The sequence below is a fragment of the Populus nigra genome, chromosome 17, assembly GCF_951802175.1.
Source record: "Populus nigra chromosome 17, ddPopNigr1.1, whole genome shotgun sequence".
Classification (NCBI taxonomy): Eukaryota; Viridiplantae; Streptophyta; class Magnoliopsida; order Malpighiales; family Salicaceae; genus Populus; species Populus nigra.
The window spans coordinates 14182974-14210350 of NC_084868.1; the positions used below are offsets into that span (position 1 = coordinate 14182974).

The following is a 27377-nucleotide window of genomic DNA, read 5'->3' on the forward strand; positions in this document are numbered from 1 at the left end:
TTGGAGTTATTTCGATGAGTTGGTGGCTGAATTATGTGAGGAGCTTGAGTTAACAATACTGGAGAAACCTCTAATGAAGGATGATGGTGCTGCTGTTATCCACCATGATGATGGAGTTGACGAGGTTGAGGGTGAGGTTATTCTTTGGAGGCCTGCCGCCGGCCTGAAGTAGAAGGGTTGGTACATGTGCATGGATCACTCGCAAGTTTAAAGGGATCTCTTATAAGAACTTTTTCAGGCGATCTTCTTCCTTTTTTAAAAATTTTTGTTAGAGAAGGATTTAATCACGTGTTCGATCAAAAGTATTAATTTGCTGTAGTACATTTTTAATTGTTGTGTTTTGATATTGAGACAAGATTAGGGTTTCAGTGGTGGTTTGAGTAACCTATATATATTATTTGATGATAAATATTAGTACATGACAATTGAGAGAAAATACTGGACTGGACTTGTTCTTATTAATTGCCTATGATGTTTTTATTTTTTGTGCGCGCGTATTGGAACTTGTTTTTGTGTGTTTTGGGATCTATTTATTTCTTATAGATCTTGCGTTTCCGATTTAGAGTTATTGTGATTTTCTTAGATTAAATTGTAAGAAAAACAATTAATTAATTAGTTCACCAATTAATGCCCTAATTAAAATTTTCTTTAACATTGTATTCCCCACCATAGTTACAAAACTCGATGAAGCTTGATTCAATTAAATCAAGAAAGAGTTGATGTGATCAAACTCCAGATCTAATCTAATATTTATATTAAAGACTGAATATTCAGAGTAATAAATGCTGTTATAAGCAACACATAAACAAAGAGTAATAAACTGAAGAGAGGCCAGGCCGAGTGCCGAACCATGTGAGAATTTAATTAGACTAGAGAGAGGTGTCAGAATTAAACAATCAAGAAAATGAAACTCGTAAAAGGTAGCCAAAAGGTGGAAGTAGGACCCCATGCCACAAAAGCTGAGGTTTTGCCACCATTGGTAATACTAACCAGCCACTCCAATAAATCCCACTGGTACCAGCAGCTCTGCGGCCTCCCAAGAAACCACCGCCCCGTAAACCTCCACTGGCTTTAGCAACAGCTGATGTTACCATCAAACCAATGATTACCACTAGAAGAATTAGTATACATCTCAGCTGTTCTATACAACAGCACAACAACAACCACCCCCCCTTCGATTTCTTGTTTATGGTAATGACACAAACACTTGATCATTACAATATTTTCCTTTTCTTTTCTTGAACTATCTATAAACTTTTTCAGGGCTGCTTGTAAGAGAATTGGGACATGGGAAGGATTTACAGATTAAGGAGACGTGTGGTGTGATGGGATTACTTCGAGGAAAGAAGAGACCGTGCTGATAATATATTTGCTTTGCTATTTTTTTTATGACATTTGTGTTGGATGTTTCTTGGACATGGATGGATGGTTGAGGAAGGGAATTGCAATTCTTTTTATAGGAAATTTCTTCCTTCTTTATTACAAATAATATATAGGGACTTGCAAAAAGATTGGAGGTAGCCAGAAGGACAATTTCTTGGTGGTCGATTTTATTACAAATTAACTAATTAAATATCTTTCAATTGTCTAAACACGCTGCCTCTTCTGATCCAATGGGACTCCTAATGCTGCATCATGACAAATTATAGAGATCTTGTAGTTTTTTCTTAATTACTACTGGAAATGAAGCCCATCTTTCGTCCATTATAAAGGAAAATATGGAGGCTTCAGGGTTCGGTAATTCATAATTACATGAGTGATTCAAAATCTTTGCCTTGCTTATAACCAAATCTTCTTTTTGAATAATCTTAACAATGCATCCCTTTCCCAGTATGAATTTAATAAATTGATAAGGAAACCTTAAATTGTTTCTCCAACTATGACTTAACTCTCAATGTAACTTAACTCTCAATGTAGTATCCAAACCATTGTTTTTTTTTTTTCCAGTTTGATCCATATTATGCCGTCCATCTCTTAATTTAGAAGTTCTACTCTGTAATGTTTTGAATTAAAGGGATAGGAAAAGATTAGAAAGCCCTTGAAGGCTTAGATGTAGGAATAGATTAAATGAGGGGTAGTGTGGTAATTGAACAATAGTTGATAAATATAAATAGAGAGAAGGAAAAAAAAAACAAAAGAAGAGATCTGAAATTTAAAGAACAAACCGTGAGAGAGAAGAGAGGAAGAAGAAGAAGAAGAGAAAAGAGGGGAAAATAAGGGAAAAAGAAAAGGAGTTGGAGGAAATAAGTAAAAAGGGGTAAGATTATGCTTTAATGTGTATAATATGTTTTCTTTAGTTTTAATTTCGGTTTTGATAAATGTTAAGGTTATGAAATTTGTGTTTTGAGTTTAATTGATGAATTAAATTGAATGTCAGGGGTTGATTGTTATTGGTAATTGATTAATGAGTTGATTATGGAAGATTGTGATGATTTTGAGTTATGAATTGTGTAAATGGTGAATGTTGAGTTAGAAATTTGGCAAAAACAGTAGGTTTCTGTTAAAATTCTGGGTTGGAGGTTGAAGATGACGAAAATTCAATTTGGTCCCTCAATTTTGGAAAATTACAGTTTAGTCCCCAAACTTTGGAAAATTTGCAGAATGGTCCCTGGAGCCTATTCCGAGATTCTGAACAGAATAACATATGAATTATGGACAGAATTACTGTATAGATAATAGAATTTAACACTTTCAATTTGGTCCTCCAATTTGACAAAAAATACAATTTGACCCTAAAAATTTGGTAAAATTCCAGAATGGTCCCTGGAGTATAATGAGATGATCTGGACAGAAATGAGGATGAATTATGAACATAATTTCAGTATATTCATGGATTTATGATAAATTTTAGTTTGGTCCTCCAATTAGATGAAAATTACAATTTGGCCCTAAAAATATGATAAATTCCAGATTAGTCCCTAGCTGTAATATTATCTTTTTCAGATTGGTTTGATGAATAAATGAGGGTTATTTAGTGAATTATTATCAATTTTATTATTTGTTTTATTATGGATTAGATTTCGGGAAAACCGTTAGATTTTGAGTTTTTAGAAAAATAACTAGTTTAGTCTAAAAACATATAGGGTTATGAAATATACCCTTAGATAAGTGTATTAAATAGGTTATATATATATATATATATATATATATATATATATATATATATATATATATATATATATATTCTTTTGAGTCATTCTCAAATATGTCTCCTTTATATTTAGATAATTCTGATATTCTACCGGCGGGACGTCAGTAGAATTTTCTTCGATATCAACTTTGAGTTTTGTTGCTTTCAAGTCAGGTGAGTGGATAATTTTCCATATGCATGAGAAATATTATAAATATTTGATTTGCTAATATGAATTGGATCATGCTTCTTGATAATATATATGTTAATTATTATCCTTGTTTTGATAAAGCATGATCAATTATTGAATCTGAATTCTTGATATGAACCAGTATATATTTTGAATTGAATTCTGAATTGATAGCTTCTCATTTGATTGATGTCATGAGTTGAGCCTTGAGATATGAATATGTCTGTTTTATTATGATTATGAACCTATGATATGTCAGTTAGAATACCCATGCTAACAGGGTAGTGTTAGTCTTTGTGCACATCGTATCTGAACCCTAGTTGGTCGGGGGAGTCACCAACCTGTGTGGACTGATCATCCCACAGTACGGAGCCTCATGCTCATTGCATTTTGATTTTCTGACGAACTTTACCATTTGATCTTCTTGTTATGGCCTCTTTGAGAAACCTTCATATAAGAACCTAGAGCCATACTTGTATATATATTTCTCATTGCTGTATTACCTCGTGTGTGTATATTGAACGTTATCTACTCACTGAGTTGTTGAACTCACCCTCTCATTATTATTCTTTTCAGGCTTATAGCTTGATAGCAGGTCATTTTATTGGACCTTCAAAACCTGCTTTTTTATTGTACTTTGTACCTTTCCTTTATGTCTAGTTAGTGCTCCAAAACTCTGAACTTATATAAACTCTTGTATTAAGACCATTTAATTATATTATGAAGTTGATTTTGTTATTAATGCTGCGTTGAATTCTGATTAAGTTAGGATAAGTTTGTGTGTAAGTTTGGGTTCGCATAGGTACGGAACCTTGGAGGGGAACCTTGCCTATGTGCCGGTCATGGATCCGGGATTCGGGTCGTGACATACTCAAACCCTTCTCATTTAGTCAAATTTCACCAAAAAAGACACCATTTTATCTCATGATATATGAAATTTAGAAAAGAAACATTAAAAATCCTAGCTAGACAACTAGACTTGTTGGAGGAGTGTCTTATAACACTATTTGGTGGTATCCAATAAGAAGGTAAGTCTACACAGATATATTTGAAGAGGTTCAATGAGGAGATGCTCAAGATGGAAGAATTGCTTGATCTAGTAGCTTTAGAGACCTTGATAAAAAGGGTAAGAGAACATGTCATCTGGAGAAAACTTTATACCTTACTAGACAAAAGTTTACTCAAGATGAAACAAGTCATGAAAAATTACATACAGGTGGAAGAGACTGATTTGCTATGACGTTGGCCCCCTCCTTATTACATCGGCAACCAAGAATCTTCCAAGTGAAATCATTCTTATAGTAGAAATGATAGCTCGAGGAAGAACCATGAGGGATCGAGCCATGGTCATTTGGTGTATCTTAATGATCACTCATTTGAAGTTATTAGGGCAGTCAAAGCAAATATCTTGGCGCGCTACCCCCAAGAGATGTTACTCCTAAAGATCTCCCCTATACAAATCACATAAATCACTTTAGGATGCATAAATCTCAATAGAAATGTAAGTTTATTTTTTAAATAAAAATAATAAATCTCTGACATATATTTTCTATTTTCATATCTCTAAAGGGGGTTTTCAGATACTTTCGAATGAAGAAATTGACTTGATCTCCCTAGGAGCCTCTCGCCAATTCACTAGGGGTTGATATGAGATTCTCATTTTTAAAGTCAATTTAAGCTTTAATTGGAAGATATTGAAGTTCGGGGGTTGAATATTCTTAGGAGTTAATTTGATAAAATCAGGGGCTTAATTACATAAATATGAAAGTTTGATGGGTAATTAGAGACTTAATTGAAGAAATCTAAAACTAAAGACCAAAATGAAAAATGTGCATGAACATAGGGGTTGAAATTGACGAAATCAAAGGCCAAATGGAAGAAATTAAAATTACAAGTGTATTGGTTAATTAAGAATTAAAATATAAAAATTCAGAACCAAAAATCAAAATAAAAAATACACCTAATTAACTTAGAGCAGATAATTAAGTTTGACCGGAGCTAAATTATATAAAATTAAAATGGTGTGGTCAATTTTATTTACAGGCTTCAAGAATTCTCTTTATTCTTAGCTATTTGCCCGCTACAACACTCACTTGGTATAATGCTTGATCTACAGGGAGACCTTATTGATTGATTATACAAAAGCAATATTTACCATGAAGTTCTTTTTGTACAACGATGGAGAAATTAAGTCACCTAACCCTTTCGGCTCTTCATGACACTTGGCTAAAAAAGCAATCAGTTTGAACCCGTTTCAGGTAAGGTTTAGTCCGATTCTAAATCTTAGAAAAATAAAATTTTTGATTTAATTGGTTGTATTTTTAATTAAAAACTAAATATTTAATTAAAAATATTCATACTAAAAACAATATTTTTGTGTAGCTGAGATGTGGTTGGTTAATAAATAATTTTTTATTTTTGTTATTTTCAAACAACTTTCTCTTCTTTTTTTTTTTGAAACTTAAGAATTGAAAAATAAAAAATAAATAAAGCTTTTGATCAAAACTAAAAAGAAATATAAGTTGACAAAAGAGAATTTTTTAGAGCGAATTTCACATAAACATGATATATTTGGCCGTACGTGTTCTACACTTTAGAGCTCTAGGTTAGGTTTTAATTGTTTCTTTCAATAATAAATCATAAGAAATCTTAGATTATCAGTACTCAAACACAAAATAACAAAATCGAGATCCTGAAAAAAAATAAAAATGAAGGTAATGAATTTGAAACACGCGCACACCTCATAATTAGATTTTTCTCAACAAATACTAAATCAAGAACAATGAATTGAAGGCCAAGCAACAAAAAAATGAAGAATAAACAAAGAGAGGCCTAGCTAGTGCCAAACCATCTGGCAATTAGTGGTACTACAGATCAACGCCTATTGCTGCATCAAACTGTAGAGATCTTTATATATATATATATATATATATATATATATATATATATATATATATATATATATATATATAATTCTTAATTACTACTGGAAATAATTAAGGCCCATCCTCGGTCTATTGTCAAGGAAAATTTGGAGACTTGAAGGTTCTTGGTGATTCATAATTACGACTGGAAATAATAGAGCCTATCTCCTGTAATGTTCACGAGCTCAGATACATTTAAGAGTATAAATAAATTCTTTTAAATGTCAATTTTTTAATATAAACTAATAAAATTATTTAATTTGAATTTAAAAAACCAAGTAATGGAGTAAAACTTTTTGACAATCAGAACTATATATCTCTAATAAGTCTTAAATATTGTAACAATCTAAGGCATCTCCAATTGAGTCGCACTTGCTAAGGAACAGTCTAATAATGGCAGTCTCTGATGAAGGATTGCTGCCTTCATTTCTGTTTATTAAAATAAAATTTTCTGCAGAAGAGGCAAACAATTCGCCAATCGAGCAAGTCAGGCTCACAGTTCCGATTACAGACGAGCCAACATTACCATGCTTGACGTTCAGAACATGGGTTTTGGGGATCACAAGTTGCGCTCTTCTGGCATTTGCAAGTCAGTTCTTCGCTTACCGTCAAAATAGACTCCCTGTAACATCAGTTTCAGCTTAGATTGTCCAGGAGATGATGTTACATATGGGTAATTAATTAGGGATTTGATTGAAGAAATCTAAAATTATGAATATATGTCATATGAATTTAATAAATTGACAAGAGAAACCATAAATTATGTTTCCAAATATTCTTTTCAATTTGATCGATCCATATTGTGTCATGCATCTACCTTCTGCTTAAACCCTCCTCATCTCACACAGAAAGGCACCGTTTTATTACATGATATAAGGAGTTTAGAAGAGAAACATTAACAATCCTAGACAACGACACTCATGGGAGGAATGCCTTGCGATCTTGAGACCCAATTGAAAAATTCGGTGGTTTTAGGGGATCCAATTGAGAGTTAGTATATAGTTAGGGGACTGATATAAGACCGGGTAAAAAAACCAGAAGGTAGTTAAGGAGACGAATCCTAATACGATACTGATTCAATCTTTAGCCAATATATATATATATATGATTGGCCACACATGGATTGTCTACATAAAAAATTTAGCATATCCTTATTACCGGTAAGCACTTCTCTTTACTTTCTTTGTTGTTCTACCAGCTTGCGTGCGTAGGTTTTCCTTGTAATCGATCTTAGCCATGGGGTTTAGCTATTTCTCGTACGACCAAGAATATGCTGATAGAATATTGCAAGGGAAACAAATCATACCATCTATTACTCTCTTTCATGTGTTCAACTATGATGATTTTTACGACGTTTACAGTACTGATCATGGCAATGACGAAGCATGCGAGACAGTAGCGAACAATATTAATGTGTTCAATTACCATGATTATTTTTATGATGTCTACGAACCATTCGAGATAGATTGGAGTTATTTCGATGAGTTGGTGGCTGAATTATGTGAGGAGCTTGAGTTAACAATACTGGAGAAACCTCTAATGAAGGATGATGGTGCCGCTGTTGTCCACCATGATGATGGAGTTGACGAGGTTGAGGGTGAGGTTATTCTTTGGAGGCCTGCCGCCGGCCTGAAGTAGAAGGGTTGGCTTGCAGTTTCTCCGTGCATGCGAGAATGGATCACTCGCAAGCGATCTTGATCGATTGTTGTTGTTTTTTATTTTTACTAGAGATCTAATGATTTAATCATGCATGCGTTTTGATGTTGAGACGACAAGATTAATTAGGGTTTGACGACGTCGAGCACATATATATTAATTACACTTGTTGTTGTTATGCGTTTTGGAATCAATTTATTTCTTAATTATAGATTTCTTGATCCAAGATTTCTTGATGTTGAGACGACAAAATTAATTTTTTTTTATTTTCATACTATTTTATTATGCTAACATCTAAAAATAAATTTAAAAAAATAAAAAATTTATTTTAATACATTTATAAATAAAAAATACTAAAACAAAATAACAACTACCTATTAATAAACCCATTAATAAATGGCTCTAACAATTTATTCTCTTTGAGTTTTTGTTAATAATAAATTAATGCTCTGCGACAAAGAAATAAAGAATAAACTAAAGAGAGGCCTTTTGCCAGCCCATGTGAGAATTGAGATTAGAGAGAGGTGTGTTTTTCACAGATTGAATTAAACCATTAAGAATATGAAATTCATGAGAAGTAGCCAAGAAGTGGAAGTGGGACCCCATGTCACAGAAGCTGAGGTTTTGCCACCAGTAGTGGCTCTAGCCCCACCAATAACTCCACCGGTACCAGCAGCTCTGCTGCCTCCCAAGGTACCACCGCCTCCAAAACCTCTACCGCCTTTAGCAACAGCTGATGTTACCATCAAACCAATGATCACCACCAGAAGAAGAAGTATCTTGCTCCCTTTGCTTGCTGCAACCACCTTCATATACATATCTTAATATCTTTTCTACAACAACAATCACCCCCCTCGATTTCTTGTTTAATGGTACTAACACAAGAACTTGATTAAAATATTTTCCTTTTCTTTTCTTGAACTGCCTATAAACTCTTGCAGGGACGAGTGTAAGAAAAGGGAGACAGAGGAGGGATTTATTGATTAAGGAGACGCGTGATGTGATGATGTTACCTCCAGGAAAGTAGAGACCGTGTTGATAACATATTTGCTACTTTTGGATGACATTCGTCTTGGATGTTTCTTGGATATGGTTGAGGAAGGGAATGGCAATTTTTTTGTAGGAAATTCTTTATTATTATTATTATTAATATTATCTTCTAAAAGATTGGAGCTAGCTAGGACGACAATTTCTTCTGACCTTAGTCCAATTAGACGTCTACTGCCGCGTCAAGACAAATTATCGAGATCTTCTATATTTATTCATTTTTAATCACTACTGGAAATGAAGCCCATCTTTCATCTGTTACAAGGGAAGATTTGGAGACTCGAAGGCTTGGTGATTCATCTGTCTCTAGCTCCTTGTCCACCTAACATATACTTGTGTTCTTCTGAAGGAGATTTGGGACTTGCTGAAGGGACCAGCTGTGGGTCTTCTTGCAAACTCTCTGCCATTAATAATTCCTCAACTGCGATATACTTGTGTTTTTCATCATGAGAAGACAAGAAATGAATAGAGTATCCTTTCATCCTTGAGTCTTGAACTCTTCATTATAACTCCATCGTTTGTGTTTGATAACTTATAATTTAGTTCCTTGATTCTTGAGGGCTTGGATTTATTTTATGACAACATTCGCTGTTTCTTTCTTAAGTTCCGATTTTTCCCTTTATCTATTCAAAGTTCTAGAGAAAAACCATGGAGGCAGGATAACATTGAATGAAGAAGGGATGTATTTACAAAACACAAACTTTTGAGAAACAGATGCCTATTTTAAGACTTGTATATATATCCAACTAAGAAATCAGAAGAAGATCCAAAGAGTTACAAGAGCATGCAAAAACATGGGCGCAGCATCCCTTGCAAGAGAGGCAGAACCAGAACGTCCTCCGGCATGGGTACCACCCCTTACTATTGGCACAGCACCACCAGCTCCAACAGGGATAGTTGTACCCTTCCCTCCAGAGAGGACCCCACCGCTTTGTAATCCAGGGCTACCTCCTCTTGCTCGGGTGCCACCTCCTGCTGAGCTGCCACCTCTACTTCCACCACCAATGCTACCACCTCCGCCCCTTTTAGCTGCTGCTGATGTTATCAGTAGCGCAATGATTGTCACAATGGCAAGCATCTTGGTCTCTTTACTGAACTTCATCTTTGCCTTTTACACACGACAAAAAAGGAAAAAGCTTGCAAATTATATAGTGAAATCTTGAGAATTTATTTTTCTCCTGTGTGCTTGAGAATTCCGGAACCCTATATATAATCAAGACAGCGTATGAAGCTAACCTAATTCAGCCGTGTTCTCTCTTTACAATAGTCATCCTATTATGACCTTTGAATTGACACGTTTCTTAGTGTTTGAATGGCTTTAACAATGAATTCCGAGAAACCACAAGATTTGACCACATATTAATTAATCTTCCATGGCCACAAGAAAATTAATCCGTTATGGTGGACCAACGACATTGAGAGGGACTAGCTAGGGCCTTGGTTTCCAAATATAATCTTGTGGATAATGTTGTACGGTATCAACTTGCAGGTTGAATTGATCAAAAAATAAAATTTCTGGTTGAAGTTTTCTCTTTTTTATTTAAAAAAAAATGGAGTTAAAGGAGAAAATTGCAAGAAACCATTAGCATTATATTATTATCCATATAGGTTTTCAGGTGGGTTGATGTTTTTTTTTCTTTCTCTTTTCACAAGAAGTAGCAGAGAGAGACTTTTCTTCCCTCTCTTGATTCATACGCTTCGATCTGGTCTATTTTCTGTCTTTGTGTTATCAATCTATGCTGCAGTTTTCCCATTGTTTCACTAGCTCCTCTGTTTTGTTTTACTGAAACTGTCAGTTTTTATCCTCTGTTTTCACCAGCTTCTTTAATGGTCACTATGGATCAGGTAATGGCAGGTGAGATACACACTGTGTTCCTTTGTCACATTGTGTATGAAGAGATGGCTGCAGGGAAGGAATGTTCTTCATCCATCGATCCTTCGTCACGAAAGAAAATAATTATTGGCTATGTTAGTAACTTGTTAGGTTCCTCAAGAAATTTGTAGTGATACTTGTTAGGTTCTTTGATGTCGATAAGATTTGTAAAATCATGGATAAAATTGTTTGTGCAGTGTTGCCAAACAGTGTAAAATATTTTCTTTGACAAAGTCGAGTGCACAGGGACCCCATTGCCCACTACATTAACTACATGAGATAAGAAAAGTCATCCATAATTGTAGCCCTACCCCATGCACAGAGGAAAATATCATTTCACTTTTGAAGTTAAGAATTTTGGTCATGACAGCAAAGGAACTTGATGGGCGGTCAGGATTGATTGCTTGAATTTAAGAAATGTAAATTTGTCGTTCAGAGAAAGAGGTCCATGAGTCTCCACCCACTAGGCCAACCTTTTTAGTGGTTTACCTTCTACACTGAACGTTAGCTAGGAAGATCTGCATCATTTTCCTTATTTTCAGCCTTTACAGTAACAAAAAAATGGAAGCTCTTCTCTACCAATTCACCTTGCTCTCCAACCAAGCTTGCCAAGACAAAAACTACGATCCCTCCTCCACTGATGACCTAATGAAACTCTTTGAGATAGAGGCGTACAAGTCATGGGTAGCAATGGAACTCGAACAAGAAATGGAAGTCAAAGAAGCTGAAGTAGCTGTGCAACAAGCTGAGGATTATCTTGATTCAGACATGGAAAGTGCCATGGATGAATTTAGGAGGTTTGAAGTGGAAATGGAACGCATGGCGATGAGTGAACTGGAAAGTTTAGAAAGAACTGCTGAGAGTGCTAGGAAAATGGGAAACCTTTTGGAGAAAGCTGCTACTTTTGCTTCTAAGAAGTATATGGAGGCTGCACTTAATTCTGCCACTGCTTCCATGAAAACAGCTTGGAAGGGACTTTCCTCTAAAAAGGTTCATCCTTCATAAGAGACCTCAATTTTTTTCTTCCCATCCTTGAATATGCCCTCCTTTACCTTGTTCTAAAGAGCACATGTATGGAGCTCTTTTTTCCCTGTAATTGGGACTATGAATTTCCAGCCACATGATGAATCTATCTATAATAAATTCCTAGCATGTAAAAGTAATCGTCCATATTTACCTGAGATTAAGTGTTGATGGATAAAATGTAAGCAACATGAGTAGCTTTGGGGTTACTGAAGCCTTGCCATCATGTCTTTTTTGGATAAAGTCTTTTGCATTGAAATCGTAGTATAAACAAAATTTCCCTTGCTTTTGGAGGGCGTAAATGCAAAAATTTCAGACGAATTTCAGAATTCGGCAGCCCATTCCTCAAACAATCTGTGATTCTACATCCAACTCCACATTCAGTTCAGCATATTAACTCACAGCAGCATATCTTTAAGATTACCACTGGGAAACTGGTGTAAGATGCAAAGATTTTAATTAAGAACTTCAAGTGTTCTATGAATAAGCATTTATAAGTGTTTCTGCTACATAGCTTTGCAAGCCAGAAACAACACGGTGATAGCATTATTATTTTTCTCAAATGCTGAGAAAGTGGCATCAAAGGTGAGAAAACGCCAGTAAAAACGTTCAGTAACTCTGAGATTTAATAGAGTCAAAATAGGAATCGACTACCAGCACTGTTAACATGCTGGTACGAATGACCGTCAGGCGAATAATGAGGTTATGGTCCCAGCAAGTGAAGCAAGTCAGACACCTGGCTTGTATAATAATCTGGCTGGACACTGTTTGATGGATCTTGAAGAGTGGTTTGAGTTGTTACGCCTGCAAGTTTCAGCAGTAGCATGTTTTGAGTTAACATTCTATTTCGGAAAAGAGGAACTGCAGAAACAAGAGAAATTAGTCTACCTGAAAGAACCAGGAGAGTTTTGCAGCCAGCATTTTGTCCAAATAATATATCAGTATCTAATCTATCACCCACCATACACATTTTGGAGGTATTGATGAGAAACCTACAAAACAGAAGACGCACTATGCATATCATTTACAAAATATTTCTGGAAATAGGAGAGTAAAAATTGTTACTTAGTCTGTAATGATGTCATAGCATGAAATGGGGATCCATCGTTATGTTGCTGACTTATAGTATTTCCAGTACATCAAGGAGTTAGTTTAGACCTATGATTCTATATGGGGTTATAACCCTAGTGAGTTGTGTCTCCCATCTTTTGAGGCATCCAGACCCCCAAATAGGTGATGCATCTGTGTGATTGCCAATCTAAAGAAGCTAAAGGGTGAAGAAGAATAATGTGCAGAAGTATCCCATAAACTTACTTTTGTAATAAGAAGTCCATCATAAATGTTGATGGCTTTCCAACTACAATAGGCTCTCTTTCTGTTGAACCGCACATTGCAGCAACCATACTGCCCGCACCTGAAAACCCAGAACCAAAATTAAAGAGGCGAAACTGCAAGGCACATGATCTTACAATATAAGCTCTAATAGCTTACCAGGCCACTCCTGTAAATCAGTCATATGTCCCACCGCATCACGATTCGTAGCAATAAAAAGGCAACCAGGATTCTCACGTATGCATAAGGTTCCATACCTGCCAATTCAATATTTATCTTGAAACAATAAGGATGTAGTTTAATAAAACTCTTACTTATTGGTATTTTGCTATCTCTCAACTAAGAGGTTTCTTGTAGAATCAATTCCAGAACAACGTAAATGTGACAAAGATTTTGTATTGAATTGTCATTTCATTTTTTAACAAAGGAAATACCTAAGACCTATACCGACCTTGGCAGCTTAGCTAATGATCAATTTGCAGGAAGTGTTTTTATCCTTGAATATGAGAGAAGTTGACAAGTGAATTCATGCTCTGTTGTTGCCTTCAGATATCAATTTCAAATTGTTGTAAGGGCATCTTGTTCTAATTAAATTTGTAAAGAACATGACAGAGAATCACAAGGTAGTTAATTTAACATGGTAGATGAGGGGTTGTAGTATTTAGAATCTCGTACTGAAGCTTGTAATAGTTGATGCGTGGGTCTATTCCAACCACAACCGCTCCAACCTGAAACAGGAGTTGCACCATTACAAAACTCATACAGGCAAAACGAACTAAACTAAATAAAGAAATTGCAGGCAAGATGTTACTTTACACTCTTATCATGTTCAAAGAGGGAATTCGGTTTCAGCTCTACTCGTTTTTCACCATCTTCCTGAAATAAATCAGTGGCAAAATATTGTTTAAAACAAGAGCAAATGGTAAATTGTGGTTCTGGTTAAAGAAAAGACAAAGTTAAAAGGGTCGCTCCCTTCAAGACTAAATGTAAGCTATAAGGAAGTAACAGCAAAGACAAGATGGCTAACACTTCTATGTTAGATAAGAGGATGAACATCTGCAATGGCAAGGGATAGAACAATGTTGAAGATAAAAGTGTGGTAAGTGAACCATCTATGAGGAAAAAAAGGTAAGCCTCCTTCCAACAAGGAGAAGGTACCTTCAAAATTTTTATAGATGGTGGAAAAATTATGTCATCATTTTCAAGGAACCTAATAGTTCCTCATTGTTCTTTTGGTGAGGAAGGTTGGGTTATGTGAACTCTTTTGTTATGCTACTATTCTCCAGCATAAGATAAGTAGCTAACCACACAAGAATATAGCTTGTTCACTCTGCTGATAAGAAAACTCAGAGAGAAAGTGAAGAAGGGAAGGAGAAAGATGGTTACAAATTATACAAAGCAAATTCTAATAGAAATGATAAAAGGCTGAGAGCATGTATGCAGCCCACTGTTAAGAGACAATAGAGAGAAGCAACTTCAATGATGAAACAGTGTTTAAAAGACCACTGAGTTGTGTGTAAGATGAACTTTTTGTTCAATTTCAAACATTAGTGTTATGCTAGATGACAGCCCAAGAATGGAAAGATGTATTGAAATCAATAGCGAATATTTCGAGGACTTACAGGGCCACCAAGACCTGTATAACCAGCGAGCTGTAGCTCTTCCAATATACCTTCCCCGCCTATCACATAAACCTGTAAAAAGAACAGATGAGTAACTGCATACACAAAGCTAACTGTGCTAATTAAACACAAGAAATCATCTGTACAGCAATTTGTTATCATCCAATCAAACACAGTTTCAAAGAAAGATGCAAACCCATTGACTGGGTCGTGTAAAAATTGTGATAGCACCAACACCGAAACATTACCAGTATTAACACAATTTAAAGTCAATCCTATGAGCCAGCGAAGAATTTGTGCAGGCATAAATCAAGAACTGAAAACGTGATCAAAAGGGTGTCTAAAAGTAGCATCAAACCTTCTTTTCCTGAGGAAAGTTATTGACTTTTAAGTACATCGCCGCCGCGAAAGAGGAGGAGAATATCTCATCCTACAATCATTCCAAAAATCAAAATACACAGCAAGAAAGAGACTTAAACACAACTGTTATCAACAAAATGCCATAGAAACAGACCTCAGCAACAGAGATTCCAAGTGAATGGAACTTCTTGGCATATTGGATTCTTGATTTTAATGAATTGTTGGTCACAAAAACAAGTTTCTTTCCCTTAGAACGAAGCCAGTCCAATGTTTGAGAGACCCCGTCAATGAGTTTATCTCCTTTCCAAATAACACCTACATACATTATTAATCTCACAGATTCAAAATCAAGACAAAATCTGCTATCATAATCACCATTTCTTGCTAAAAAAAATGAAAATAAAACATTTTTTAAATTGAAGAGAAAAAAGGACTTCATTTACCATCACAGTCAAAGAGAAAGGCTTCAACAGAGTCAAAGAGGGACCTGATGTTCTGAGTTGAGAGAAGCTGAGCAGCTCTTTTTGCAGTGTTCATTCTATGAAGTTTGCAGCAGGAGCAGCAGCAGACAGAAGAGGAAGAGTAGATGTTGCAGCTTTGGAATGTGATGCTTGGAAGCCACTTTCGTGTTCCATTTTTTTTGGTGGAGTTGTGAGACTTTGACAATTGGCAGCAAGTGGTTGGATGATGGAAGTAAAGCATTCGAGTGGGTCAAACCACAAGCCTATTAGCCCAAGCCATGTAGACATCTTGCTGGCCCAAAATGTAAAGCCGAATCCACATGGAGCTAGCCCAGATGAAAATCCAATATACTCTAGGTCTAGCATTAGGATGGCAATAGAATAATAGTTATAAAATGTTTATGAATGATAAAAAATGATTTTTCATCCCTCACAAACAAGTTTATTTTAAATGTTTGTGATTATTTACCAGCCTGGAGGTAGCAATCGAATCGTTAAATCAACAATTACAATATGTTTTCCAGGGAAGCTGAACCGAGGACCCTGATTTCTGCATACGAATTCTTTTATTGCGGTTCTCCCTGACCATCTCCACCCCCTAAATGGCAAGCCAATTTATATAGGACAATTCATATTTTCCACATTGGAGATGTATCAATCAGATTTATTATCTGGCGTTCGACCATTGAATTTACTCAGGTTGCGTGTGCATTGGTCATGGCGGGTGAGAATCTAGACAACCATGTTGATGTAAAGAACATTCTTGTTGAGATGGGAACCTACTTCCAAGTACAGGTAAATTACGTTCTTTCTTTTTTTCTTTTAATTTTGGCTGCAACGTATCTTTCTTTTTTCAGATAGAGTACTTCATGCACATCATCACCTTTTTATGTTTCTTGTGCAGGATGATTGATTGGATTGCTTTGGTGATCCAGATATAATTGGTAAGGTGAGCTCATATTATGGATAAGAGATGTTGTAATGAACAAAATCCAGTGAGGAAATGAAGAAAAGAAGAAGAAGAAGAAGAAGAAGAAGAAAGAACAGGTAATCTTTTTATCTAATTGACTGCAGCTCTTATAGATATTGTTTTCTGCTATCAGATAGGAACAGATATTGAAGATTTTAAGTGCTCTTGGTTGGTTGTGAAGGCTACGGAGATTTGCAATGAAGAGCAAAAGAAACTGTTACATGTAGGAGTAGAGTATTGCTCTATTCACTTTGCTATTTTCTGATGAAAACTTTGGAAGTGAGGTAAGGTTTGTCTATTGATTGTGTTATGTCCTTCCACTTCCAGGAAAACCATGGGAAACTTGACCCAGCAAATGCAGCACAAGTGAAGGCCCTCTATAATGATCTGAACCTTCAGGTTTGAACTTGATATCAAGTAGAAAGTGCTTAAAATTTTCCAAACGATAGCATATACTACTGTACAAGTGTTTTGCTTTGCATGGATGTGTAAAGATGAAGCTTTCCTTTTATGAGTTGTTCGGCAAACTTGTTCGGATATACAGACATTATGGTATTCTGTCCTTGAGTTTTCCTTTCTCTTATAGATAATAATCTCATATTTTGACTGTATAGGGTGTATTTGCTGACTACGAGAGCAAAACCTATGAGAAGCTGATAACTTCTATTGAAGATCATCCTAGCAAAGCAGTGTTGAAGTCCTTCTCGGCTAAAATTTACCAGAGGCAGAAATAGAGAACCATCAGCAGAAGACTGGATGATGCCTAACAATGCAAGGCTTTTTACTTTTTTTCCCCCAAAATTGTATTTGTAGTTTCCTAATTGAGGATGATTGTTCTTCTTGTATCCCATCCCTCAAACCATCTTGGTATTGTTGGTGCTTACCTATCATTGAATAAACAATGGTCATCATTAACAAGAATGAAGCTGTTTGACATATCTAATTTTGCAGGGAATTTGGCTCCATTTGTTTTTGCAATGCAATCGGCATCTTGTCCTAACCGAGTATTTGAAAGTGTTTAGTTAGTCAACATATATGCAGCAATCTTAATTAAGAAAAGTCCACAATTTATATCCTTTTTAAATTTACTTTCAAACCGTAATTGCAAAAGCTACCTTTATCTTAGATTCCATATGTGATCATTAACCGTGTACAGTTCGATGAAAACTGCAATTTCAATTCATGAACTGGTAGCAGTTAATTTATTTGTTTTCCTGCTGAATTCGAGTCAATTTTCTTACCTTCAATGGTTGGAAAGCTGTGTTAATGGCTCATACTCTTTCAGCTAAACCCATTGAACTATTTCTAATTTGGCTGAAATCATATAATATAGGGTTCAGTTGACTCAATTAATAGCACATAACTAAACAAGAGGGTTCAATTACCTTGACGAAGGATATGCTTCAACTTGACCTGCGAAGATCTAGCACGCATCCTCTGCACTTCAAGGGCCCAACACTGTAGAAAGTAAGTGCTTTTTCAGAATCCCGTCTGCCAAGCCATCTGGATCCCATCCCTTAGAACTTGAAGCTCAACATTCAAGCGACGTCCAGACAAGGGAACAAAAAAGACAATGAGTCTCAAACAAAAATAAGATCAACTGCTGTAAACACTGATACCAGCTTTTCAAAAACTAACATGTGGTGTGTTCCTCAACTTGGTCCTATGAATCACTCTTCTGGCTTGTAGACACGCCAAGAAATCTTCAGCAAACTCTTCTACTCTAGCACGAGTCTTACCTTCAAAAAATCATCCTCTTCATCATCATGGACTTCCTTTTTCATTATTGTTTTTCAAGAAAGATTGCGAGAGGCATAGGATTGCAAAAACCTTCAAGGAGCAACTTATCTAATAGTCTACTTGTTTCACTATCACAACAACTTGACTGTGTCTTCTTTAACTTATCCTGATAATCATGATGATTAACATGGCCCATGCATGTTCAAAGTCTTGAAAGAATACTAGCTTTCCTGTGACAATATTCAAGATCGCAATTGCCATCCATACTCGAATTCATAATATGCTTCCTTGTTAATTAAGAGAAACAACTAGCTAGAGAGAAATTAAGAAGGTTAAAATAATCAACATCTAATCTATCTCTCCCGCTTCCATCATCAACGTTGTTGTTGTTAGCAAGAGAAGAAGATGATACATTTTTCAGTTCTTGGAATCTTGATGGTGAAGTTAGATAATATTTTTTTTTATTATCTAGCTTTTATTCCTTCAAAATTAACACATCATTAATAATGAAATCCAGGTTTGAGGGTTTTGGGGGTGTTTGGTACAATTTATGCTTTTATTTTAAGTATTTTTTAAAAGTGATTTTGACTTAAAAAATATTAAATTGATGTTTTTATTATTTTTTTATGGTTGTAATTTGGTGATGTTAAAAATAAAAAAAATATTTTTAATATATTTTCAAGTGGAAAGTTATTTTTAAAAATGTTTTGCACCATAATTTCAAAATCAATAAAAATAAAATGGATGATAAAATAAAATCCCATTAATTATATTAATAATAGAATTATTCAAGTAATCAACATCAATAGTATTATTAGATAGCATATACGTATAAAATCGACCACAGAAAGTTGAATGTGGAGAAGGGCTATACCAGCATGAATTGACGGTGCTTAACCCTTATCATTGACTGAGTGCTTTGACCCTAATGATAGGCTAACTTTCTTTGACTTTCTTGGAATTCTAACATAGTAAAAAATAATTTTAATAAAATAACACAGTGGTGATAAATAAAAAATTCTAGATATTACAATACCAATAATATCATTAAAAAATTCTTGACAAGATAAATCCAATAAAATAAACTACAAATAATAAATAAAATAGATCATATGAACCGTTCAAAAGTGTCGAGACTCATTTGTCCACTCTAGTCACCATTAGTGATATCTTTTAATATTATTGGATCATTCTCGTCAAGATCTTTCTAACGATACTAGAGATGTTGTCACTGGTGTTTTAATATATCTCCGGGGTTTTTTCTCTTTTTCTTTCTCTACTTTTTTTTAATTAAATTTTTTATTTAATAATTTAATAATTTTAAAAAATCGGATCATATAAATCACGAATTATAAATATCATTTATAACTCTTTAAACTGTGCTATTTCTCTGAATTTTTATATTATGTTATTTTATCAAATTGTTCTTACTCAACTTTATGTTTATCGCTCAGTGGTCTGATCAAATGTGGCTGCCATTTTTATTTTATTTTCTTCAATGGGAGAAGACACCAACCGGAAGTAGAATACATGATGCACCCATTTACTTGCAGTTCTTTAATTATTATTATTATTATTATTATTATTATTCTGTTTGAAAAAGTCTATGAGCTTTTAATTTTTTATTTACACACACTTTTCCTTCCAAATTAGCTCATCAATGACCAACCAAATATTATTAGTTAAGATGCCAAGACCAAGGTACTATTAGTAGCCTTTTGTTTTTAGGTATTTTTAATAAATATATTAGTGTTTTTTTTAATGATTTTGATGTATTAATCTTAAAAGTAAAAAAATCTTAAAAGAATTATTTTAATATATTTTTAAATAAAAACTTTTTTAAAAAAACCTTATATTACAATATCATATAGACATTAAGACACTATTAAAGAGTGTGGTTGGAATCCACTTTGCCAAAATTTCATTTTTTTTTAAAAAAAGCTTTAAATTAATATTTTTTTGATTATTTTAATGTGTTGATATCAAGAATAAAAAAATTATTATTTTGATGTATTTTCAAATAAAAATACTTTGAAAAACACATTGCACTACAATCTCAAACACTACCTAAATAGGTTTGGTATTATGGTAGTTTTTGTAATTACTATCTTAAAAAATATTAAAAAAAAATTTTTAGTTGGGGTTTTAAGAATATGTGTTTGATTAAAACTGTTGTGAGATAGATTTATACATAAAAAATAAATGAAAAACAAGTCTTCATGAATAAAAATCAATCATCTTAACTTCTACAAAATCAAGATTTATAGAAATTATTTGACAAACCACATAATTTTTCTTTGTGATTTGACAAAAACAGGAGCTAATACAATATCAATTTTTTTAAAAAAATAAACTAAATGCATCATTAAAATCGTTTTAAGAATAAAATTTAACTCAATTTAAAAATACTTTTGATTATATATATATTAGATGCAATTCTACATTCTCATTGTTATCTCAAGTTTAAATATGAAAAAAATTCATAAACATATTATTTTAAGTGTAAATAACTTGTGAAAACTAAATATGAGAAAAACATTACAATTAATACTCTAAACATTATTACTAGCAATGTCTGTTGATTAATTAAAGAAAGTCAACCCCTCGATCTTTAACAAAATCCTTGATTGTTTCAAAAAATAAATAAATTAGTCAGATAATTATTTTTATGATCCAACTTTATTTTATATATATATATAATATTATAAACTATATGATAAAAGAAATGGTGAGTCAATGTGATCCACCTTATGATAAAGGCCAGTCCTTGAAGTTAAAAGTCAAATATCATACGCGCAATCTTACAATAATTTAATAATAAGTAGTTAAGTCTTTAAAGGCAGACAAAGAAAGTCTTCGTCTTTCTTCTTCTTCTTTTTTGTTTTTTTTAAAAAAACATTTCCCTTTAACGATCTTCTTCTTTCTTTAATTTTCCTTTTGGGGTTTATCTTTCTTGCCAAAATAAATAATCTTTTGCTTATTTCAATTCATTTTTCTCTCCGTTTTTTTTTTCGCCATTGTTTGTTTCTGTTTTTTTTTTGTTCATTTTAATTACCCTTTTAATCTCCTTGATTTCTGGTTTTATTTTTGTTCATTTTAATTATCCTGCCAATCACATTGATTTCTCTTTGTTTCCTTATCAGATCATGGTTATCACAAGATTTCTTGAATTTCTTTTTCTTTAAGAAAACTTTCAGTCTTGATACAGTTTGCCATGTTACTTTGGAAAACAATCCAAGAAGAACCTTTTTGAAGTTTATCAATTTCGCTTCATGTAACAGCTTTTTAAGGATTTCACGTTAAAAAGATTTTGGGTTTTGTCTAAAGTTTGCTGTGGAACTTGTTTGTTGGTTCTTTCAAATAAGAAGCTCCAAGAAAGACTTGTTCGTGGTGGTGATATTGTATTTTTGGTGCAAAATATTAGTGGGTTTGATCCAGTTTTGAGTAAAGCTTAAGCCTTTTGGTTGTATACTATGGGAGGATTGAGGCTTTTTGTTCGTGTGATAGAGGCAAGGAATTTGCCACCAACGGATCCAAATGGGCTAAGTGATCCATATGCCAAGTTGCGGTTAGGGAAGCAGAAGTGTAAGACCAAAGTGGTGAAGAAGAACTTGAACCCAAGTTGGGAAGAGGAGTTCAGTTTTAAAGTGGAGGACTTGAATGAGGATCTTGTAGTGGGTGTATTAGATGAAGACAAGTTCTTTAATGACGATTTTGTTGGGCTGATTAAGGTTCCTGTATCGCGAGTTTTTGATGCGGAAGATAAGTCTCTTGGCACTGCTTGGTACTCTCTGCAACCCAAAAACAAGAAGTCCAAGATCAAGGAATGTGGTATGTTTTGATTTTCTAGTAAAACTAAAGTCTTGCTTCTTTTTTTTTTCCAGCAATTATGTGGTTGCCTTTTTTAAAGTGTATGATTTGTGAAAGCTATTTAGTCTTCTTTTAGTATTAATGCTTAGGTTGGATGTTGGTGGTTTCCATCTTAATCTGCTGTCCTTTGCTAAGACTGAATCCTGTTTGATGTTAGAGTTTTGATTGAGTTGTGTGCGTGCTTGATTCTGATTTTTTTTTATAACCTAGTATAAGATCTGGCTTTGTGATACACTTTATAGTTTACATTGTGCATTGCTTTCTCTAAATTGTTGTCCTGGCACAGTTGATGTATGACATTACTGATTGGAATTTCCATACTTCATCTTTTGTTTCTCCAACAGGTGAAATTCTTTTAAGTATATGTGTTTCTCAATCTTTTCCTGACTTGAACTGCGATGGTGTGAGGAAGAATGTGGACATAATGCAATCTCCGTCTAGGTCATTTAATGGGATGACCAACTCTTCTTCAGCTAGATCAGAAGAAACTGCTTCCTCTAAAGAAGACAAGTTTTTTGCTCAGAAAAATTTAGCTGGGAGAATTGCTCAAATATTTAACAAAAATTCAGATGCGATTTCAGCCACTACAAGTAGAAGCACTGAAATTTCAGAGCAATCAGAAACCGATGGATCTGAGGTTTGTGATGAGAAGGCTGAGGATCAGTCCTCTTCTGGCAACTTTGAAGAACTTATGAAAGAGATGAAATCTAGAGATGTAGGAAGTGAAGTTCCAAAGAACCTACCAGGAGGAGTCCTTGTAGATCAATCGTATTTGATTGCAACCCCAGATTTAAACTCTCTTTTGTTTTCACCTGATTCGAGTTTTGCCAGATCATTGTCAGACTTCCTGGGAAATTCAGAACAGCAATTTGGTCCTTGGAAATTTGAGAATGGTAGTGGGAGCTTGAAAAGAGTAATTACTTATGTTAGGGCACCATCCAAGTTAGTTGGTGCTGTGAAAGCTAGTGAGGACCAGATTTATGTGAAAGTAGATGGGAAGACATTTGCTATTTTGAATTGTGTGAGCACTCCGGATGTTATGTATGGGAGCACCTTTAAAGTCGAATTGCTTTACTACATTACACCTGGTCCTGAGTTGCCATCAGGAGAGGAAACTTCACATTTGGTTATATCCTGGCGCATGAATTTTTTACAGAGTACCATGTTTAAAAGCATGATAGAAAATGGAGCCCGTGCAGGTCTAAAGGACAGTTTTGAGCAATTTTCAACGTTTTTATCTCAAACTGTTAAGCCAGTTGATTTGAAGGACATGGGATCTAGTAAGGAACAGGTTCTGGCTTCATTGAAGGCAGAACCCCAATCAGACAGGAAGCTGGCTGTACAGTATTTTGCTAACTTTACTGTAGTTTCTGCGTTTTTTATGGGACTGTATGTGTTTGTGCACATCTGGCTAGCTGCACCAAGTGCAATTCAAGGGCTCGAGTTTCTCGGGCTTGACTTGCCAGATTCAATTGGTGAAGTCCTTGTATGTAGTGTCCTGGCTCTTCAGTGTGAAAGGGTGTTAGGGTTACTTTCACGCTTCATGCAGGCTAGAGCTCAAAAGGGTAATATTCAAACTCGTTTCTGCATGTCTTAATAAACTACTAATAACTATGCAATTCTATTTTTTGTCTTTGGCTGAATGCCTGAGGTATCTGTATATTGTTTAACTATTGTTTGTTTTGAGCACCAATTAGTTAATTGAACTTTATATTGTTAGTGTTGCTGATGCTTGACCTTTTCTTCTGTATCCAATTATAGGCACTGATCATGGAGTCAAAGCACAAGGAGATGGCTGGCTGCTTACAGTTGCCTTGATCGAGGGAAGTCATTTGCCTACTGTTGATTCAAGCGGCTTCTGTGACCCATACGTGGTATTCACCTGCAATGGGAAAACTAAAACAAGCTCAATCAAGTTTCAGAAATCTGATCCTCTGTGGAATGGTCAGTTTGTCTATCAATTTTCCATTTATAGATATGCATTTTTTTTCTTGAACTGTTTAGAAATTGTATGGATAATGCGATCCTCATATTGAAATGCTTTTTAGATTCTATGATAATTATGATTCAAACCATCTTTTAATTGATCATTGTAATGAAATGCCTTGGATGTTGCAGAAATATTCGAATTTGATGCCATGGATGACCCTCCTTCTGTGCTGGATGTGGATGTTTATGATTTTGATGGACCTTTTGATGAAGCCGTGTCCTTGGGACATACAGAGATTAATTTTGTAAAATCTAATTTATCAGATTTAGCTGATGTGTGGGTTCCTCTTCAAGGAAAGTTAGCACAAGCATGTCAATCTAAGCTGCACTTACGGATTTTCTTGAACAATACAAGAGGTAGCAATGTTGTTAAAGAGTACTTAAGTAAGATGGAGAAAGAGGTGGGGAAGAAGGTAAATGGCTGGCAATTCTGCACTAGTGTTTTACTTTGTTAATGTACTTATATATTTTGTATGTATTCTGCTTATGCTTTCTTACCCACTTAAATTGTTAATGGGATTTTTTGTAGATAAATGTGCGTTCTCCTCAAACAAATTCAGCCTTCCAAAAGGTTTTTGGGCTTCCACCAGAGGAATTCCTAATCAATGACTTCACCTGTCACTTGAAACGAAAGATGCCATTACAGGTGCTGTTCATGTAACTATGTCATCTCAAATTTGTTATCTACAAGTTTAAATGTTGTCGCCTTCTTAAGTTTTTAAGTATGACTTCTGATTGTATCTTTCAGGGTCGGCTGTTTCTGTCAGCAAGAATAATTGGATTCTATGCAAATTTATTTCGGCAAAAGACTAAATTTTTCTTTCTTTGGGAGGACATAGAGGACATTCAAATTTATACTCCTACTCTATCATCAATGGGTAGTCCAGTTATTGTTATAACTCTCCGACAAGGCAGGGGTATGGACGCCAGGCATGGAGCAAAGAATATTGATGATGAAGGGAGGCTGAAGTTCCATTTCCAATCTTTTGTATCTTTTAATGTAGCACATAGGTTAGTAACAAATGATATATAAGACCTTTGGTCTTACTGATACAGAAAACTATTTTATCATCATAAATGTGACAATAATGGATTAGAGCTGGTCATCTATGACATATATAATTTAATTTGTGCTTTTTTTTTTGTGCACTGAGCAGGACAATCATGGCTTTGTGGAAGGCCAGATCATTGAGTCTTGAACAGAAGGTGCAAATAGTTGAAGAAGATTCAGAAACCAAAATCCTTCAAACGGAGGAGAGTGGGTCTTTCTTGGGTCTTGAGGATGTCAGCATGTCTGAGGTTTATGCTGCTTCATTTTCTGTCCCTGTAAGCTCACTCTCTCCTCATTGTACGAGCTTTCATGCATATATTTGTACATGCCATGATCATTCCTGTACATTTTGGATTTGTTTATCTTAGTCTGCACATTGTGCAAATTTGTCTGTCTGATGGTGGATATTGTGTTTTAGACCAATTTCGTAATGGAGATGTTTGGTGGGGGTGAATTGGATCGTAAAGTAATGGAGAAAGCTGGTTGTCTTGGCTATTCTTACACCCAATGGGAATCGGTGAAGACTGATGTACATGAGAGGCAAATATACTACAGATTTGATAAGCGTATATCTCGTTTTGGAGGAGAGGTCACAAGTACACAGCAGAAATACCTCCTCTCTGATAGGAAAGGTTGGCTTGTCGAAGAGGTTATGACTCTTCATGGAGTTCCTCTGGGTGACTATTTTAATGTATGGCCAGAACCTTGATTACTTACACTGTGACTGTATCTTCTGTAGCTATCTTTGTTTCTGATGCTATTAATTCTGCTCCTCACTTTTGGCTTTTATTTTCTATTTGTGGTGTGTTTTAATTGACTGGTTTCTTTCATTTTTTTGAAGCTTCACCTGAGATATCAAGTTGAGGATTTTCCTTCAAGACTGAAAGGCTGTCATGTGCGTGTATCCATTGGAATTGCATGGCTGAAAAGCACCCGGCATCAAAAAAGGATTTCAAAGAACATTCTCTCAAATCTGCAAGATCGCCTGAAGGTGATATTTAGTCTAGTCGAGAAGGAGTTTGTGAATAGATAATGAATGGTTTTCAGGCTACTTCTGTGTATTTTATACGACGGGCTTAGTTGGAGATGGCTGATTGTTTGCATATATACCTTCAGCAGCAAACCAACGCACTCTGTCCATTCATCAGGGCATTGCCATCGGTCTAGAGATTGTGTGTCCAGCCATGTGTTCCTTTTTCTTCACATCGGTGCTTCTGCAGCATTTTGTTCGATCTTCTGTGCTATTGTTTGAACCCTATTTGTATGAACAAAGTTCACGCAATGGAGATTGGTTCATCTCTCCACTCTTGTAGACTTTCTAAGATGATCTCTAATTCCTCGCTATCTGTAAATGTAGTGAATCCAGAACTTTAATTGACTTGACAGATTGTGCAATATGTGTATGAAACAAGCTTTGTTGATGGAATAAGATATAAAGTAGCATACAAGCAACAAGAATGATTTTGAGCTTCAAATGTTGTGTGCGGTCAGGAATTTGTGAGCAATGCTGTCTGTCTTTCATTACTCAAAATAAAATGTTAAAAGCTGCAATCTATAGCTGTGATTGTTGCTCTTTGGCAAGGGTCAAAGCTAATCTTCTGCTCGTCTTCTTCAGCTTTGTTCAGATGCTTGAAATGTAAATTTTTTTTATATATATTATAGCACAATTATATTTATAAAATAAGATAATAAATAATGTATTAATTATAAAATGACATGGATAAATTAAATTTTATTAACTTAGTTTATAACTTTTAATAGTGATCTAAATTAATCTAATAATTTCTTGTGTTGATTTAATATAAAATAAATATTCCCATAAAAAAATATACTAAAAATTTAAGCTTGAAATTATTTTTAAATCATTGATTATCTATTTTATATCAAAGATTATTTCTTAGATCTTTAGCTAACTAAAGATCTGATTTGAGATTTTCTTTTTCTAACTAAAAATACAAATAAATAAATAAAAGAAGAATAAAAATATAGGAAGACTTCATTATCGTCATTGACATTCTACTCAATTATCAATTTCATCAATAAACAATTAATTTTATCATTTTCATCCCAAAGCTATTCACCACCTATGATAATAAATTTATGTTTGAATATGTATTTAATTTTTTAAATTATGTGCAA

At 34.5% G+C, this 27377-nt stretch overlaps 4 protein-coding genes and 1 pseudogene across 4 annotated transcripts; 3 read left to right on the top strand and 2 right to left on the bottom strand.

The window, feature by feature from the left end:
- Nucleotides 1–8445: 8445 nt before the first annotated feature.
- Nucleotides 8446–10049, bottom strand: LOC133677012 (glycine-rich cell wall structural protein-like). The gene is made up of 2 exons (XM_062098833.1): nt 9726–10049; nt 8446–8706 (listed from the first exon to the last, which is right to left on the bottom strand). Exons 1-2 carry the CDS (start codon nt 10047–10049, stop codon nt 8446–8448), a joined length of 585 nt encoding a protein of 194 aa, XP_061954817.1.
- Nucleotides 10050–10593: 544 nt separating this feature from the next.
- On the top strand, nt 10594–12052 carry LOC133677369 (uncharacterized). Its single transcript, XM_062099386.1, has one exon. It carries the CDS (start codon nt 11382–11384, stop codon nt 11823–11825), a length of 444 nt encoding a protein of 147 aa, XP_061955370.1. The 5' UTR covers nt 10594–11381; the 3' UTR covers nt 11826–12052.
- Nucleotides 12053–12278: 226 nt separating this feature from the next.
- Nucleotides 12279–15799, bottom strand: LOC133677368 (phosphoglycolate phosphatase 2). Its single transcript, XM_062099385.1, has 10 exons — nt 15601–15799; nt 15312–15472; nt 15156–15227; nt 14798–14869; nt 13992–14051; nt 13851–13903; nt 13335–13432; nt 13158–13257; nt 12732–12835; nt 12279–12647 (listed from the first exon to the last, which is right to left on the bottom strand). The coding sequence occupies exons 1-10, from the start codon at nt 15692–15694 to the stop codon at nt 12547–12549; spliced, it is 915 nt and encodes a 304-aa protein (XP_061955369.1). The 5' UTR covers nt 15695–15799; the 3' UTR covers nt 12279–12546.
- A 404-nt stretch (nt 15800–16203) lies between these two features.
- On the top strand, nt 16204–17444 carry LOC133677013 (farnesyl pyrophosphate synthase 2-like; annotated as a pseudogene).
- A 3742-nt stretch (nt 17445–21186) lies between these two features.
- On the top strand, nt 21187–26713 carry LOC133677290 (C2 and GRAM domain-containing protein At1g03370-like). The gene is made up of 9 exons (XM_062099228.1): nt 21187–22159; nt 22543–23763; nt 23960–24142; nt 24317–24600; nt 24717–24833; nt 24936–25198; nt 25345–25513; nt 25657–25929; nt 26080–26713. Exons 1-9 carry the CDS (start codon nt 21802–21804, stop codon nt 26269–26271), a joined length of 3060 nt encoding a protein of 1019 aa, XP_061955212.1. The 5' UTR covers nt 21187–21801; the 3' UTR covers nt 26272–26713.
- Nucleotides 26714–27377: the final 664 nt, after the last annotated feature.

Excerpts from the sequence above, each read along its gene's own strand:
- LOC133677290 (XM_062099228.1), top strand. The coding sequence starts at position 21,802 with ATGGGAGGATTGAGGCTTTTTGTTCGTGTGATAGAGGCAAGGAATTTG. Across the intron at positions 22,160-22,542 it reads GTCCAAGATCAAGGAATGTG|GTGAAATTCTTTTAAGTATA; the intron begins GTATGTTTTGAT and ends TTTCTCCAACAG. Across the intron at positions 24,143-24,316 it reads ATCTGATCCTCTGTGGAATG|AAATATTCGAATTTGATGCC; the intron begins GTCAGTTTGTCT and ends TGGATGTTGCAG.
- LOC133677369 (XM_062099386.1), top strand. The coding sequence starts at position 11,382 with ATGGAAGCTCTTCTCTACCAATTCACCTTGCTCTCCAACCAAGCTTGC.
- LOC133677368 (XM_062099385.1), bottom strand. The coding sequence starts at position 15,694 with ATGAACACTGCAAAAAGAGCTGCTCAGCTTCTCTCAACTCAGAACATC. Across the intron at positions 15,473-15,600 it reads CTTTCTCTTTGACTGTGATG|GTGTTATTTGGAAAGGAGAT; the intron begins GTAAATGAAGTC and ends TAATGTATGTAG. Across the intron at positions 13,904-13,991 it reads TCTTTGAACATGATAAGAGT|GTTGGAGCGGTTGTGGTTGG; the intron begins GTAAAGTAACAT and ends CTCCTGTTTCAG.
- LOC133677012 (XM_062098833.1), bottom strand. The coding sequence starts at position 10,049 with ATGAAGTTCAGTAAAGAGACCAAGATGCTTGCCATTGTGACAATCATT. Across the intron at positions 8,707-9,725 it reads CCATGTTTTTGCATGCTCTT|GTGGTTGCAGCAAGCAAAGG; the intron begins GTAACTCTTTGG and ends ATGTATATGAAG.